This window comes from Talpa europaea, assembly GCF_964194135.1.
Source record: "Talpa europaea genome assembly, chromosome: 5".
Classification (NCBI taxonomy): Eukaryota; Metazoa; Chordata; class Mammalia; order Eulipotyphla; family Talpidae; genus Talpa; species Talpa europaea.
This window is the reverse complement of record NC_140071.1, coordinates 127208470-127225555: the sequence shown is the minus strand read 5'-3', so window position 1 is coordinate 127225555 and position 17086 is coordinate 127208470. Positions and strand designations below refer to the sequence as shown.

At 31.4% G+C, this 17086-nt stretch overlaps 1 protein-coding gene across 3 annotated transcripts in view; it reads left to right on the top strand.

Moving 5' to 3' along the window:
* Window positions 1-17086, top strand: part of PCDH7 (protocadherin 7) — a gene marked incomplete at both ends in the record, with an annotated part of 387781 nt that overhangs the window by 207218 nt on the left and 163477 nt on the right. Inside the window, one exon of one of the 3 annotated variants that reach the window (XM_084233331.1) lies at window positions 5322-5544. The exons of the other annotated variants lie outside the window; for them this stretch is intronic. Coding sequence (XP_084089457.1) covers window positions 5322-5410 — 89 coding nt within the window. Of the gene's footprint in view, window positions 1-5321; window positions 5545-17086 lie in introns of those variants that run through there. 3 annotated transcript variants of the gene reach the window in all.

Sequence of the window (17086 nt, the reverse complement as noted above, 5' to 3'; positions counted from 1 at the left end):
TTTTTCTTTGAAGTTGACTTCAATTACCTTCACTGTACTTCTGTGAAATTCTTGCCCACATGCTCTTCCTTAGCTCTTTCCATATTATATATGTGTTAGCATATATCATAAAATGACTCTTTCTCATTAGGTTTTAAAAGATACGGTAATACATTTTCATAAAAAAATTATTTAGGTCAAAATGAAATGAATTTTTTTGTATTTTCAAATATGTTTAAAATCATGTTTCACACATCTCAATTTTAATTTTGAACAAAATGAAAATCAATGATGATTTGGCATATATTAAAAACAAAAGCCTCACAATCTTTATAAATTTTAATGATGTAAAGTTTACATGAAACACAAATGTTGAAATACAGCTGGCTAAAACAGTTCCTAGCAGAGAATGAGCACCTACTAAATATTTGATGAAGAAAAGTGAATAATCAAATTGATAACACAACTTTATCTATTGTAAAGACTATAAATATCCTATGCAAGAACTTAGGCATTTCATTATTTTATAAATTTACTCAAGATAAACCAAGACAGGAATGAGCAAAACCTTCATTAAAGACTATTTTCCAAGAAAAAATAAATATTAATTATATCAATTGAGTAAAATCATGGACTTATTAAAAATAAAATTGTTATTTAACATTACTCAATGCATGAATCAACAATTAGCCAGTTTATCAGGTTATACTATTTGTATAAAGGAAGTGAGTTTAGTGTACTTCATTACATCTATGAATTCTGAGAATTTTAGGAAACAGATTGTAAAACATTAGAAATTTGAAAATAAGATTATAGATTTGCTAAAAGCTTTATAAAATGATTTTTGGTCCAACTACATCTTGAAATTTTAATAAAATTGTCAGAAAAGAATATCACAAATTCAGATTTGCATATGGCAACATTTCAATTATCATTTCATGATTATGTATAATAAACAAAATTAACATCTGCAATTAAAGAGAAAAAACCAAAGGGTATTTCATATTTTTACTCTAGAGTTAAATTTTAAACATCATACACTAGCATTAAAGTTATATGTAGCGAACCCAATTAAAACAAAATTTGGTATTAGTAGCTAATTTGTAAAATAATTGTTTACACTTAAATCTGTTCTGTGCTATTTCCTAATTTCTTCATTGTATAATTGTTTCACTAAAAATGGTAACTGGTAATATTAAGCCCTTCTGCTTAACTGATTTTTATTACCATTAAGCTATGAATCTATGCCTTAAAATCTTAGGAATACAAACTATAATGGATGATACTAAAGACAAACCATTAAAACTTACTAAAAGAGTACTGAGTAAAGGATTAATAACTATTCTTTCATTTTTTAAACTTTTAATCACTTTTCTCATGAAATTAGCATTGCTTTACAACACTGTATATGATTCAGAAATAGAAGATCCTGCTTCTCAGTATATGCTACCACACCACACCCACCACCAGCAAACTGGTTATGATTTTTACCAACACCAAAATCTTCAGGTGGTGCCTACTTGATGATTGATTTTCCTTGTATGTGTTTTTTTCCTTGTGGTCTCAGTAGTTATGTCCTGACATATAATTTTATCGGGGGTAATAAAATTATATATTTTATATTTTAAAAATATGAAATATGCTCTGTTCCTCATTTACGAAAAGCACATAGAGCAACGTCAGATCTGCAGTAGATCACTTTTCTAAATTCTACAAACATGCAGTGTTCCTCTGCTGACCTTTTTAGATCCTGCCTCTCCCTATTGCCACTGGAACCATTTAATCTCATCATGCGACAGTTGGCACAGAAAACCAAGTCAACCTTTCCACTTACCACTCTGCCTATATATATTATACATTCTAGAATTATAACTATTAGAAATGTCCTTTTTAAGAATTACCCAAACACTATGAGCAAGAAGGCGGATGAAGGCAAGCCAGAAATGTGTCATAGCCTGGAGCATGTTCTCCCTAGTGGAGTATATTGGGCTTCTCATGTTCATATGAGTGCCAGGTATGAATGAGAGCAGGAAAGTTTTAGTTAGACCCAGAGCTAAAATACCTGTTTTCTAATTGTTAGATGTTGCTCACAAACAGGATATAAAAACAATGCTATTCTCCACAATGTTTATACAGTGTGGCGATAGTGTTTTCCTCTATATCTTTGTACCAAGCTCGTCAGGTTTTGATAAAAGTTTGAAGGACATTAAACAGAGGACATCAGTGCAACTTCCTAATTAATTTCCCTGCAATATTTGGTTCATCTGTCTTTTCTGTATATCAAGAGGTATTCTACTGTCCTCCACTGCACAATCTAGTCCAGTTAAACCCCAGACTCCAACTCTCAATAACCTCTTTCCCACCACATTGTGTTAGGCTGTGTTAACTTGCCCTTCAGCAAACTGTTCCTGCCACCCGTTTACCCACATTCTACCCAGTCTTGAAGAAGCCCACTCTTGTTAAAGTTATTCCCTTTATCCTTTTGTTTCTAACTCCTAACCCCTACAACATCTGTCTGTTATTTTTGTACCTTAACTAAAAAATGTATTGCTTGAGGATCTGAAATCAGCTGTGCTTTCTTTCTTGTTTGACATTGCAGTTTGACATTGTATTCCCTCTGCACATTTCAGTAAGTTACATCGACTTTTGTATCAATATCTTAATATCATTTTTTTCTACTGTGATCATATATTTTTCCATAACCAGAAACTAGAAAAGGTCACCTTTACAGTGGACCAACCAGACTATTCTCTATGATACTCATTTCATCGATGTGAAGAGAATTCCTATCCTTTTGCAAAAGCAATTTTATTACCAACTCTTTATTGTTGGTGTCACTCAGTAATAATCACAAACCAACCATCTCTCCATCTACTTCTTCCTTTCATGCAGCCTGTGGTCAATTTTCCCCCTTTTTATTTTTATCAGATGAAAACCTCGCTCATATCATTGTTCATAATCAATTTCTTACTAAATATCACTTTATTACCAGATACTTAAATATCCTGGCCCATAACCTTCAAATATGAAAAAATATAGTATTCTGTTTTGGCCTTAATTTAGAAAATTCTATTCTCTACTCTATGCACTCAAAGTTTAAAATTCCAGATTAATCTTTTCATTTACCATTCTATGTTGTTTCAGTTATTTATAGACTCAGCTATTTATAAAATCATTTTATATTACTTGTTACTTCTTGATAAGCTGTACTGTTAGTGTTCCTTGGTGTTTTCTGTATGCATATTTGCTTTCCAAAGTTGCTCTTAAGTATATCTTTTGTTATTGTTGTATATCTTGAAGTGAAGTGCTAATTTCTAAATATATGATTTCATAATGATTTACTCTTTCTAAGGCAAAAGGAAGAATTTACTGTAGATAAAATCCTTAGGCTATTTGGGACCCACATACAAAAAAGCTGTATTTTATTCTAGATTCAAATATCTGGCCACAAATTAAGAGCATGTGGAGTCTTTTTTTTTCCTCTTGGCTTGCAAGATTCCCACATTCCATCCCTCCAAAGACAAGATGCTGATCCCAAAATAATCACTTAAGAATATTTAAATGTAGGAATAATTAGTTTTTTAACATTATATTACTAAGATATGTAGGTTTTGATTTTGAAGAGCAATTTAAAATTCAAAATATGTGTAACAATTAATATTTTAAAAATTAATTACAAAACCAAAACTTAGGGGAAAAAGCAAAGCTACAAAAAAAATTATCATGTCAACTAAAAATTGAGTTTGCTATTTTGAGTTTCTTTTAGTTCAACTGGATTAGATAGTTCATATGCTTTCAGAATTCTTTGATGCTAATTGTTTATGATAACCAAATAGTTTCCAAATTTCTCATTTCAGGGCTGACTAATACTATTGCCTAAACATTAGGTGGGTCATGTTGTTTTAAACAGAGATGATGGCTAATAATAAGCAGTGTGTCAAGGACGAGAGGATTTGAAAAATTGGAGTTTTGAGACACCTTGTCTAAACAGGATTAAAGCAAGACCAAGAGGATTATCATGCTTCAAACCCCAAAGATCTTTGTGATAGCTGCTTTCCTAAACATGGGGATTAAAGGTTAGAATCACATTCAGAACTAAAATGCACACATGTATTCACAAAAATCCTTGCCTTCAGAGAAAAATTCAAGAATGTCCCTGCTCTTCTGTAACTAATACTCTAGGAAACATATTGATTGGTCAAAATTTTTTCTTCACAAAGGACATTTAATTTTTCATTTCTCATAATGCTTGTTATTTTCTATGATTTTATTAAGACCTTTGTTTTTTAAGAGCAGTTTTAGTTCACAATAAAATTGAGAGGAAAGTGTAGAGATTTCCCATATACTCCTACACCCACATGTAAAAATTCTTCCATTATCAATATCCCCACCAAAATGGAACATCTCTTTTTCTTCAAAAATCATGCAAATATTTCACTATAAATTTATCTCCACTATGTATAAAAATTTCTCTAAATAGAGTTTAAAAGTAACATTTTTATATGTAGTTTGTATTTAGATAAAAACACACAAATTTGAGGATTTCTTTAAAAACAAATATTAAAAGCAAAATCTTTTGGAATATTTGGTTTTCAGGTGTGATGTTATCTCATATGTTGATATTTTGAAAGCAAATAATCACTTTTAAAATCCAAATACTTTACTGTTATCATCAACTGCTTAACATTTTTATTTTCTTTCCATATAATTCTATGCATTTACTATAAAAATTAGATGTAATCCAGGTAAAAATATGTCGACAAAACTATAATTAAAACACGAACCTTTTGAGAACTCTTATTATTAGTTCAACCTTTTGCAGTCGATGGGGTTCTACTAAATTTAATTTTTTTTAATTGAGTTAAGTTGTAGTTGTTTTAATATTGAAACTGCATACCCTTAGAACATCTACAAAGAAAAATTAGTCAGTGATAGCAATTAGGTAGAGGCAGAATAAGGAAATGACAATAATCCTGCTGTGGATTTGGTGAAAAATACATACATATTTGGAATTGTTTTTCCTATAGTTCTTAAATTGTTACAAAAAATCGCTCCCAGATCTCAAAGTCCTGCCTTAAGCTACCCTCCTCTAGTCAAAAAGTGAGAATAAGACAGTAGCTTATTCTGTAGCAGCCCACTGCATCATGGACTTGAGAATATTTATATTAACACCTTTCAAAATACCTATTTTTATTTAAATTATTTTGAAAAAAAATTTAAAAAGATAAAAGAATAGCTCCAGGTGTTTGGAAATTGTTTTATTGGCAAGGTCAATGGATGGACACCATTGTGTAGGGGCTGCTGATTTTCCCTTTACATATTTCCCCATCTCCCTTCCCCAGGTGTTGCTGCCATCACTACCTTTCCTTTCCTCCCCTTTCCTCATGGCAAGACGCATGGAAGAAGAGTGTTGTTAAGGCCTCTCCATTAATCAACAGGTATGGCGGTTCTCATGAAGCAGTGTAGCTGACCCTCTTCTGAGCTCTCCATTAATAGCCTAGCATTTTCACATTTAGAAAACACTTTCTTCCACTCCACACAGACCACTGTTATGGAAGAATTGTGCAACCAGAGTATATCATTACGTATTTCAGCATGCTATGCATTTCAGAATACCCTCTAGAATTGTAGATTTGTTTTAATGCAAAGAATACAGAAGAATTAATGATAGAAAGGGGCTATGCAGTTTCCTCAATTGATTACATAGGAAATGAATGGAACTTGTGTGTTTATACATGCCATGTTCAATGTCCTACTAACAATGGTTATATAACGTACCTTTGAAAAGTTTAAATTAGGAATACTTTGTGAATTTTACCTCAATATTCAATTATTGCATCACTTGCATTTTCAAAGGCATTGCACAAAATTGTATGCACATTAATTATAATGTTCACTCCTCCATTTATAGAAAATTAGGTACAAGCCAGTTCAAATAAATCTAAATACCCTACAAAGATCAGATGTAAGAGCTGAATGTATGCTAATCACTTTCTGCAAAATTATTTTTGCAACTTGGTTGGTGGTATTTGAGGGAGATGAAGGGGATTGTTTCCACTGGCAGTCCTAAGAAGTTCTGGGTGCTACAGTTTGAAAGCAGTTAGTCCCTCAGGGCACACACTCTAGCAGAGTCATAGCATTCAACATAAACACTCAGTCAACACAGGGCAACACCCATTTTTTGGTTTCCTTTCTCCCTAGTGAAACTGGTCCTCCAAGCTCCTGCAAGGGCTTGTTTTGAGGATGTATCAGGCTCTGCCATACCTCACAGTAACTCCATCAGGATCTTGGAGACATGTGACTATTATATTGCCTTTGGGTTAGGAAAATTATTGACAGATGTCTTAAATAAGCAGTGAGCAATTCTAAAATTGTGCATGTGTGTGGCAGCATTGCTGTGGTATTCTTTAAAATAGCAACATAATCAAGACTTGTTTGGTACATAAATAAATCAAAACTCTTTTGACTTACATGCATTTTTGCAGATGCAACCATTAACAATTATAGGGTGAACCATTAGTTTTCCTTTAGGATTGACAACTTTATCATACAAAGCTCTGATATTGTTTTTCCTTCATGTTCTTATTTCTACACACATTTTACCCAAGATGTTCTGGGTTTCCATGTCTTTACCGATGGATATAAACTCTCATGTCTTCAAGCCACTGATAGTTGGGATGTCCATGAAGACAACCCTTTTCCCAGGTCGATTTGGGAAAATCAAAACATCAGTAACATGTTGTTACTCGTTTTCTTAATTCATTCACACAAAGAAACATGGCATTAGACATTATTTAATACTTAAAATTTTATATATAAAAAATGATAGTTGAAGAAATCTAAAGTCTTCAAGCTCACTCAAAATTGACTGCTACAAGCTGTGCCTCTATAGCTTCTCCTGATTCCTTCATAGAAAATCTGGGGCTCTAATCCATTCTCAATCCTCAGGTCCCAGGGACACTCATTCTATTTTATCCTAGAAGAACTCATTTATATCCACAGTATTTGTTATGCTCTAAATGGTGAAAAATTAACAAATGTTTACAGAACTGTTGTTTGTCTTTGTCACCCTTATCAGGACTCTTCCCTACATCAATCCTTCCATCTACTCAATTTTTATTTCCCTTCATGTGGAGTTCTTGATCATTATTTTCTTCACAGATGTCTCAATATGTATTTTGAATATGAAATAATTCACTATTTCCCCTCAAACTTAGGGTCTATCTTTTAAAACCAAATATTTTAAATATGCATATGCAGAAAAAAAGATAATTTACATTTTATAAAATTTATGAAATCTCATGATGAGGAAAAAGCAATATAGATATATGGACAATACCTACAGAAAGAAAAATATCAACTTACGTATTCAAAAAACATAGAGGAAAGTTAATCAGAAAAATACTTTTTTACATTAGAGAAAAGGAAACCGTTTACCATAAGGGAGGAAAGTATTATCAGTTTTCCATAAGGGAAAATCAAAAAATGGGAGATGAGGGAAGGAAGACAAACTAAAGAGAAGATAATCTTTCTGAAAAATAAAAAAAAATATTTTGAAAAAGTGAATGAATTGTAAAGCAATAAAATATTGAAGTAAACATACCACTGAAACACAGAAACTGAGAGGACTTTAAAAGAATATAAACTGAAACTTGAGGAAAAATCAATGTAGGTAGAAAAAAATAACTTTATTTACAAGTTTGTGTTTCTTTTATTCTTAGAAAAGCCTTTGAGGTAAAACAGCACTGGAAAGAAAAAGAAAAGTAGAGATAAGCTGATTTGTGTACACTATTTTTCTAGGACTTTTGCTATTGGAACAGTGCCTTGGAGAGCAAGATAAGGGCTTAAGCATTAACTTGGTGCTATGTACTTTGAATTAAAAAGGTTGTGCTTAAAGAATAAAATTAAGAAGGGGCTTTGTGGAAAATTAGGAAACAAGTCCAAATACCCCTCCCACCACACTCTCTACCAAGATTAATTATAAAATTATTCAAATATGTTACTGCGTGAAAATAAGGGCAATGTTACATATATATTCCTTTATGAGAAATGGAATTTTAAGAGTTCTGTGGAGAGATTTTAGTCACCAATCCTGTCTCGGATACATGTATCCTTCAGAGCCACTGTAAGAATTGCTCTGTCCTGCTTGAATACTTTCAGTCATATGAAATACAGAGGTAGCTCACTCTATTTTGGGACACCTTTATCTTCTTGGCTATTTTCTTACGTTGAGCTAAAATCTGCCTTCCTGTAACTTGCATCCATTTGACCTGTTTTTTTTTCTTTTGGAAAACAATATTAATTATATTCCTTTTCCAAATGAATGTGCTATGAGACCTATATTTATTTAGACAGACGCTACATCAAAATGTCTTGATACAACAGCTCTATCATCTTATGGGTTACAACTCCAGTCTTACTAAGCGTTCTCTGTTATTTGGTTGCAAGTTCTTTTAGCAATCCAGTTAGTCTCTTGGAGTGCAAAAGTCCTTTAAAAAAATAAACACTAAAATAAGGAATTGGGGATGCAGTCTCCCAACCTACATTCTTTTATTTGGTCAGTTTAAAAAATCCAGAAAAGCCTCTTAAATAACTTCAGGGGGGAAGAAAAGGTGAAGTTCAAAACTGCAAATGGTTTTAATATTATATATATAAAATATCTAAAGTGTAGTATAATAGAGAAAAACAAAATAAGTCCATGTATGTGTAAACATGTATTAAAAAAGTAAAATTAAACTAGTATTTGATAAACATAAAGTTGTTTTCAATTTTTACTTATTTTTTAATTGAATACATATTTTGGATTGTGGTGATACTTGCAATAGAGTTTTTCCTAGGAAATCCATTAACCATTGTAACAGATGGGGCACAATGTCTTTCAGTGGATATTATCAGTGGAACTGAAAGATCAAACAAAATTTATTTTATTAATATGAACTATGAACTTTAATGATTAATAATATATGTCCATATATAACAAACAACGGGTTAAATTAAGTTTAAATTAAAGCAAAGAAAGATTGAAATATATGTAAAGCATGCCTTGTTAGATGTGGACTTTCCATATTAAAAGCTACCACAGGGTAAATCCCTCATTTATGTGAACTCCTTTGTAATGCCAAAGTCCTGTCAATGTCTCTTGGTGAGTTCTTTTTATGGGTGCTTTATGGCACTCTCTCAGAGACCCTGTACATCTGATTTCAGTGAGTGCCTATACAGAATATATGGTCTTTTCCAGAACTAGAAAATTTAATTAATTTGCTGGCAGTGAATACATTTTATGCCACATGCCTTTTTCCTGACCCTACCCAAGATTTCCATTTTCAAATGCACTTCATATATTATAAAACTATATAATCTTAATGAATGTCTTCCATATGGTAATTATAGTGCTTGACTTTATATTCTCAAAAGCTCCAGTGCCTACATAAATTCTTTCTCTATAATACTGAAAGTTGCTTTGCAAATTGTGTTAATATATGCTCTTTGTTCTGTTTATTTTAGATTCAATTTCCAAAGCAACACCATTTAGGTATTTTTAAAACAACAGAAAATCTCTATAAGCTTTGTCTAGAACTACTATTGAAAATGGATGCTTTGTGTTTCTTGTCTAATTTAATGTTTTTCACTCTGTATTTTAGTGTTTTAGAAAGAAGGGAAAGATATGAATTAATCACTTAACCTATGAAGAACTTGCTTACTTCACTAAAATGGGAGATTTGACTAGTTGATCTTTAAAGTAGATTCCAAATTCCTACAGAATCTGAGTAGGAATTTTAGAAATGTGGTATGCCAATAAACTGTATTCAAAGCCTATGGGACTGGTTTCCTCATCTGTAAAACATGGAGATCAAGATAGGTGAGGGGCATAATGTTTAGTCACAACATGTTTGTCCTGATATATTTTTATTTCAGGAACAATGTTATCTTGAGGATTCTGAGAATTTATTTTAACTCAGTGGCATTTGATCATTACGGTTTATGTTATAACATCTAGTAAGTCTTCAAATTTAAAAAAAAAAACTACTTGTTTATTGTTATCATCAACTTAAACTGCTCTTTCCCTTTTTGATGTAAAAACGTTATGATCCAGAAAATATGTGAATCCAAGAAAATGTTCAGTGGACAGGTTGGAAGCACAGAAAACAAATTGTAGACAAAAGAGTCATTTGGGATATTTAATTCAGAAGAGAGATACAGGATTATAACCCATTCTTAGTGATTTCTGAGGGCAGAAAAAAATTCAGTAGGATTAAATGAAAGATAATTGCTTCCATATAAGGATAAAATTTATTACCTTAAGAAATATTCAATAAAATATGCGACATGGTATAATTTGTGTTCTGGAATCTGGATCACTGAAGATGTAAAAAGTTAGGTTGGAAGATTATTTCTTGAAACTATTATTAAAGGAATTCCATCAGAAGTTAGTGAGTCAAGTTAGACAAAATGAATTCTAACATTAATGGTCTGTGATTGCATGATAATCATCAGACATAATAAAGGCAGTAATTCTGCATTGACTTGGTGACTTAATTCTCAAAGACTTCTTTGAAATTGTTGATTGCCAATTTGTAACACAAGTTGGCTAATCATTAGCATTTTAGTGAGGTGCTTTTATCTTACCAAGATACCCTTCTGAAGAGACAGTGACTACTTCTCAGTTGTACATACATTATATAGAATCATAAATTATTTTATCAGGAAAAGATTATCAAAATAATTCATTTTGAAATCCAGTTAAGAAAAATAAGTAACATTTTCAAGGTCAAAGAGTTAGTGAGAGAATTATAGTACAAATATCCTGAATCCCAAGGGTAACCAAGTTTACTTTAGAAGCTTGCCTCACAGTATAACTCTTGGTGAATTCACACTTTCTTTTGTATTCTTAGATGCACTACTTATCTTGAGTCAGCTGGATGAAATAGAAGAGAGAATAAACAATTTTATTTATGAGAAACAGAAAAACAGTAGGCAGATAGCCTGCTGTGCTCCTGGAGGGGTGAGAATTTTTATACTTTTGTAAAGCTTGATATTGCAAGCATTCTTTGTAATTGAGTAACGACTCTTACTGGAAGTGAAAATAATTGAAATGCATGCTAACTGAAAACCAGGAGCTCCATGATGGATCACCACCATCTTGGGACTGTGGGCACCACTCTATGTATCATCCCCAGAGTATACAGGGACTAGAACAGAATATGTTACCAAAGATTTCCAATCATAAGGATAACTAAATTCAACCATTCTTGAAAACCATTTTTTTCATTATTTGATCTGCCTGTCCACTCTAATCAGGACAACAGACATCAACTAAATAAATAGAAGATCTGATTACAAAGAGAATTGTAACCACAGGCACATTATCTAGTGATAATGGGATATTAGTTAATGGACGGGGTGGGGTTGGGGGAGACATTGCAGTGCATATTGCTCAAGATTTTAATTCTTTGTGAATATAGCAGCAAGATAAGCCAATGTGTCCAAGTTATGAAGAAAAATGAAGGAACATATTCTTTAAAACAACAAGGAAATATAAATCTTATTCTGAAATTGTGCCACTTTTGTGTAGATAATGGAAAACTTGACCACCATGCTAAAGTTTTAATGACTTCTATATTTATAATATGAGAAACAAAAATGATTTTGGAAGAACTGATGGTGTTAGCAAAAGTATTTTTTGGATAATTTATATAAAGAATTTTTTTTAAGTCCAAGAAAGCTCCATACTGGCAATGTCTTTTGTCTTATTCTTCAACTGTTCTCAAAAAGGCATTGTATGTTATATTGTTATATGTCTTTAAAAATGTGGATTAAACAGGTTTTGCACAGTAAGTGCCATTTAATATATATCTATAAGACATTTTCCTCCAGGGGGCTAAGTTCTAATTTTATCATGGACATCATTGGCAAAGTAACTTTTATTTAATACATTAATTTGCTTAACTGCAAACTGCTGGATTATATTAAGTTAGAGGAGAATATTTAAATGTTGTTGGCTTCAGGAAGTGTGAGAAAAGAAGTCAGAATCAAATCATTTAATTATGTCTTATAACAGTTGGACTTAAGAAAATTGTGGTTATTCCTCAGAGGCTGAAAATACATTCTGAACTGTGATAGGTAGAGAGTTTCTTATGAGCTAGGAAAGAAGAAGGGACAGAATAAAACCAGGGGGAAAAAAACTATATGTACATAACAAGAATCAGGGAGGTAGGAGGTTTCAGTTTTTAAAATTCCCTTGACTTTTAATCAGTTTGTTGCATGACAAAACAAGCATGTGGAATCAGAACATGGGGAAATAAGAATGTTCTGAAAGAGGAAAGAAACTAGTATTAGCCTACCAGGTCTGCTAAGGGTTCTTTGAAGTCTCATATGGTTAATTGAAAAGATGGGTTCCTTTTAAAGTTCCAAAATATAAAACATGGAAATATTAATGCTATGCAGCATGGTATCGTATCAAACATATCAGAGAAATTTGATTCTATTTTTGAACATCCAGTTTGCCTTAATAGTGATATTAGGATATTATACATCACAAAAGAAATACATTCATGTGTTTTTAAACTACTCATTACTTTTAGAGATTTAAGAATAATTTAAATGTGAAACATATAACATGTAACATAATTCTTTCAACCTCCTTATTTTTGGAACAATTTAGGCATGTTAGGAGGGAAGAAGTCCTCATGTTTTCTGTCCAAGTCATTTAAAGACTGATATTATTTTACAAAATTGATTTCTTCAATCTCAAAGTAAAATAATTTACAACTGAAATAAATGATTATAAAACATCACTTTTTTTAGATCCTTTAAACAAATATAGCATTTTGCCTATTTCTTTAAGAGCAACTTTTAATATCTAATCAAGATAAAGTGCACCAATAATTTCTACAATAAACCACTGCTATCATTACAATAGAAACTGAATAAAGACAAAAATCAAATTATCTCATTACCAATTTATGTTTTGTACATTATATAGAGACTGTATATTGTGAGATGTCTATGTATAAAAAAAACAAAACAGTAAATAAAGGATGTTTAACTTTTCAAATTTTATAATTACCCATAGTAACAAAACACTTAATAATGATGGTACTATCAGTGTATTTATAATTATTAATTTCCTCATGCTTTTTACTTTTAAATTTGAACACAGAATGTTACTTTATCAGAGTTATTACTCAAGAAAAAGTACAAACTCACTAAACTTTGCTCTCTGAAATGTAACTTAGAAAAAAGGGGAATATATGTCTTAAGACATAACAAAATAGTAGTGAAATTTCGTTTTCTAATAAATATACTAGATATCATCTATGGGGAGAATTATTAAATGATAAAGAAATGGTCGTTACTCCAAATATGTTAACTGCTCTTTTCAAAATACAATGGGCAAATAACATAGATCTCTCCTATAATCATACATTACTTTTAGTAGTTATCTATGCTTTCACTCTATTTACCTGTCTTGCCAACTAGACTTCAAATGATTTTGTTCTTTCCAAGCCCGAAACTATCTTCAATTGGTAAAGATTTTCTATAGGAAATACTCTCTAAAAGTATTTAAGTAGTACAATTATTGATAATAACCAATCTTGCATACTGCTGAAAGAATAAACAAGATTTGGAAAATACCTACATACCATGAGTACCTACCACTTAGTCATGGAAATAATTTTTCCTCACACCATCCTTTAAAGCCCCTTGACCATTTTCCCTCCCTCTTGCTCTTAACCTTAGAAATCTCACTTTATCATTGTCTATCCATTTTTCCAAGTATTTTACTTTGTCAAATTGTCTGCTATGTAAATGTCGATATTTGTCTTTGTTGTTTCGACTTGCTTCACTCCAAGAAATTCCCTCGATCTCATTTTTTTGCTATAAATGGTAATATTTCCCTTTCCTGGTGGATGTATAGTATTCTGTAGTATGAATGCATATATCACATCTTCTTCACCCAGTCCTCTTATCACTAGGCACTTACACTTTCTATGTCCTAGGTATTGTAAAGATTATTGCATTAAACATTGTAGAGCATGTAGCTATTTGGATGGATGGTTTTTCATTCTTTGGACAGATGCCCAAACTCATTACCAGCTTAAGTTTTTAAGAGAAGGAAAAGCATCATTAAGAGATAAACCATAAAAGTATTTTACAATGGAGATAATAATATATTTCCACACAGAGCCATTTTGTATTAATGTAACCAATTAATAAAAGCAAACAATACTTCAAGAAGCTCTCAATTATTTAAACATTTGCTACTTTTTCTTGTGAGGCTCACAGTACTAGATTAGTAAAATTAGATGGTCCAGGAAGTTTAAGAAGGTGTTGAATGATCTGCAATTTGGTGCAAAATCACTAATCTTTTCCATGGATGTCATGATGCAGGCATTGCAGTGATGCTTTTTTAATGTAAGTTTAGCTTTCACCTCCAATTGTAGTTTACCTATCAGTTTCAGTTATGTGAATGTCTAGTTTTGAATTTTGCTCATAAATTGAGGGGCACTAAGAGAAGCACTTTAGTTACACGAAGTTCCTTTACTTATGTCAAGGTTTTATTATAAATAACTGTGAAATTTCAAAGTGGTTTGCTCTAAGGAAATATGTGATATATGTAGCACCATTAGTAATTAAAGTGATGAACTATTTTCAGGACTCTCATAACGTCCAAATGTCAGAGATATAAATTATTTTCTCTTATTGGATGACTTATATCCTTTTAGGAAAAAGTAGAATTAAACATTGTAGCTGCTAATTGTTGAGCATTCTGGAGGACAAAAAGCAAACTATTATTATTGCTATGAAGTTTATATTAAAGCAAGTTTCCTGTAGATGTGTGTATATTTTATATATATATATATATATATATATATAGTAAAATGTTTATATTGCTTACTCTTCCAGTCTGATGACATTAGATCAATTTTCAAATGTTTGTGTGTTACTTTAGGGTCTATATATATCCCTGGCAACTGAGGATTTACTTTGTTGATAATGAAACTCATAGACACTTAAATTGCAAATGAAAGTTGCTTTTATCTGAAATAATTTATCGTGCTAAAAATGTGTACTTTCACCAACTTTAGCAAGTATTTAATTATTTTGTTTTGAATAAATGAGAATTTCCATTTTGTTTAGCACAAATCCTAAACAAAATGAGACAAAGATTTAATCAATGAGTAATTTTTCTGCCTGAGCAAAGCACTACATTCTCACCTGTAAAAAGATAACTTGGTAACATACAATGGTTTAACTCCCAATGGTTTATGCAGGTATTATACATATGGTTTGATGTGAGAAGGAGGAGGAAAAAAAGGGAGGAGGAAATAAAAAAGGGAGGGAGGAAGGCAGGGAAACCTCTTTTAGTGATTTAATAAAAATGTCAATCCCCAATGCAATTTGGAGGTGCTGCATCCAAGTAGAGAAATTGTAGAGAATGAATAAAGAGAGTATTTTGCAGTTAAAAATAAACTCAATGTCAGTGGACTTAGAGAAATGCTTTTCGAAATAAATTGGAAAATGTGAATTTTCTGCTGCTAGGTCATGAAACAGGGTCCTGCAGTTTCGTGAAAAAGCCAAACCCTGTAGCATAACTTCCCAGTGCTAACTGAGGTAAAACTCCTTTGACATAGATGCTTTCGGGAGGATTATCTAAAGAACTCTTCTACAATGGTCAAGGCAAAAATCTAGGAAAAAAATTATGGGATGTTTCAGGTTAAATGTTAGAGGAACAATCATTACACATGTGGTTGTTATTTTCAAGAGTAAAAAAGGAATCAATCAGGTGTAGAAAATGCTGGGCTACAAATTTGAAAATATAAACAAAATGTAAACATGAGACTGAAAATTAGGTGAGAACTGTTAAGTCTCAAATAGCAACTGATCAAAATATCATTTATGTTCCTTTGCATCTTCTTTATGCCCCAGGATATTCTGGATATTGTTAGTGGTAATTAACTTTAGCAACTAAAGATACTTCTTCCATTTCGTATGTTGACCACAGTTATAGGTATATGAACTTAGGCAATATAAAATGAGAACTAACAGTAGGCCATAAATGAGAGCAAAAATATCTCTACTCCATTAAGGGGAAATAAAATTTATTTTTTTAAACAATTTAGAATAAAATGTGTTAACTTCCCTTTTTAAATGCACAACTTTAAAAATTAGAATTGATTCCACTAAAAAGTTGAAGTGACTAAAATATATAAATTAGGAAAAATTATGTGTAGATTTTATTTGACATTGAAATAAAAATATATGAGTTGACAGATCTTCTAAGTGGACTATTTCTTCTTTCAAAGATCCGTAATATGAATATACCATTTATTTTATGGGAAAATTAATGTTATATTTTAATAACACTTACATATTAGTACATTTTCATTAGCACCCTTTTATTTAAAAATGATTTGAAGTGACTTATTTATATTATGAACCCTGAAAATTAGTTATAGTTTTATTATTGAAACATATCTAAATATATCAAAAACACAGATTTTTTTTTGTTCAGTTAAATATTTATTTTTTAATTCAAAAAAGTAGAAGACTTGGTAATTACTCACTGCATATGAGTACTATCAATTGATACAAATGGCACTTGCATAGAACTCATCTGTTGGTCTGCTAACTTGGTGATATTTAACTATTTTTACTGACATCTTTCGGACGCAAACAGAAACAAACATCTCACCTATGTGAAGCAGATATGGATAAGCTGTCTGCTGCTGCATTGGTGAAAATGAATATGCCCATAGGGTCTTGTTTCAAATTTTATCTTAACTTTAAAGCATTTCTTCTTACCTAACTAATCTCCCTCATTCATGTTATACCCCTAAACTCATCTGTTTTCCAATTTTGTGATCTTTGTTCCCCTTTCTTCAATCACATTTATTCAATGCAACTCTTCTGAGTTTCATATCAGGAACACCAGAATTCAGTTGAACAAATGCTTATCAGTTTATCACTGACTCAAATTGGTCTTGGAGGAAGTAAATGGTTTGAGTTGAATTTCTTCTAATATATGAAAAACTTCAGATCCTAAAACTCATATATCTATAATTTCAAGTATGTTTCAGAACATATGTCTCTTTAAATGATAGAA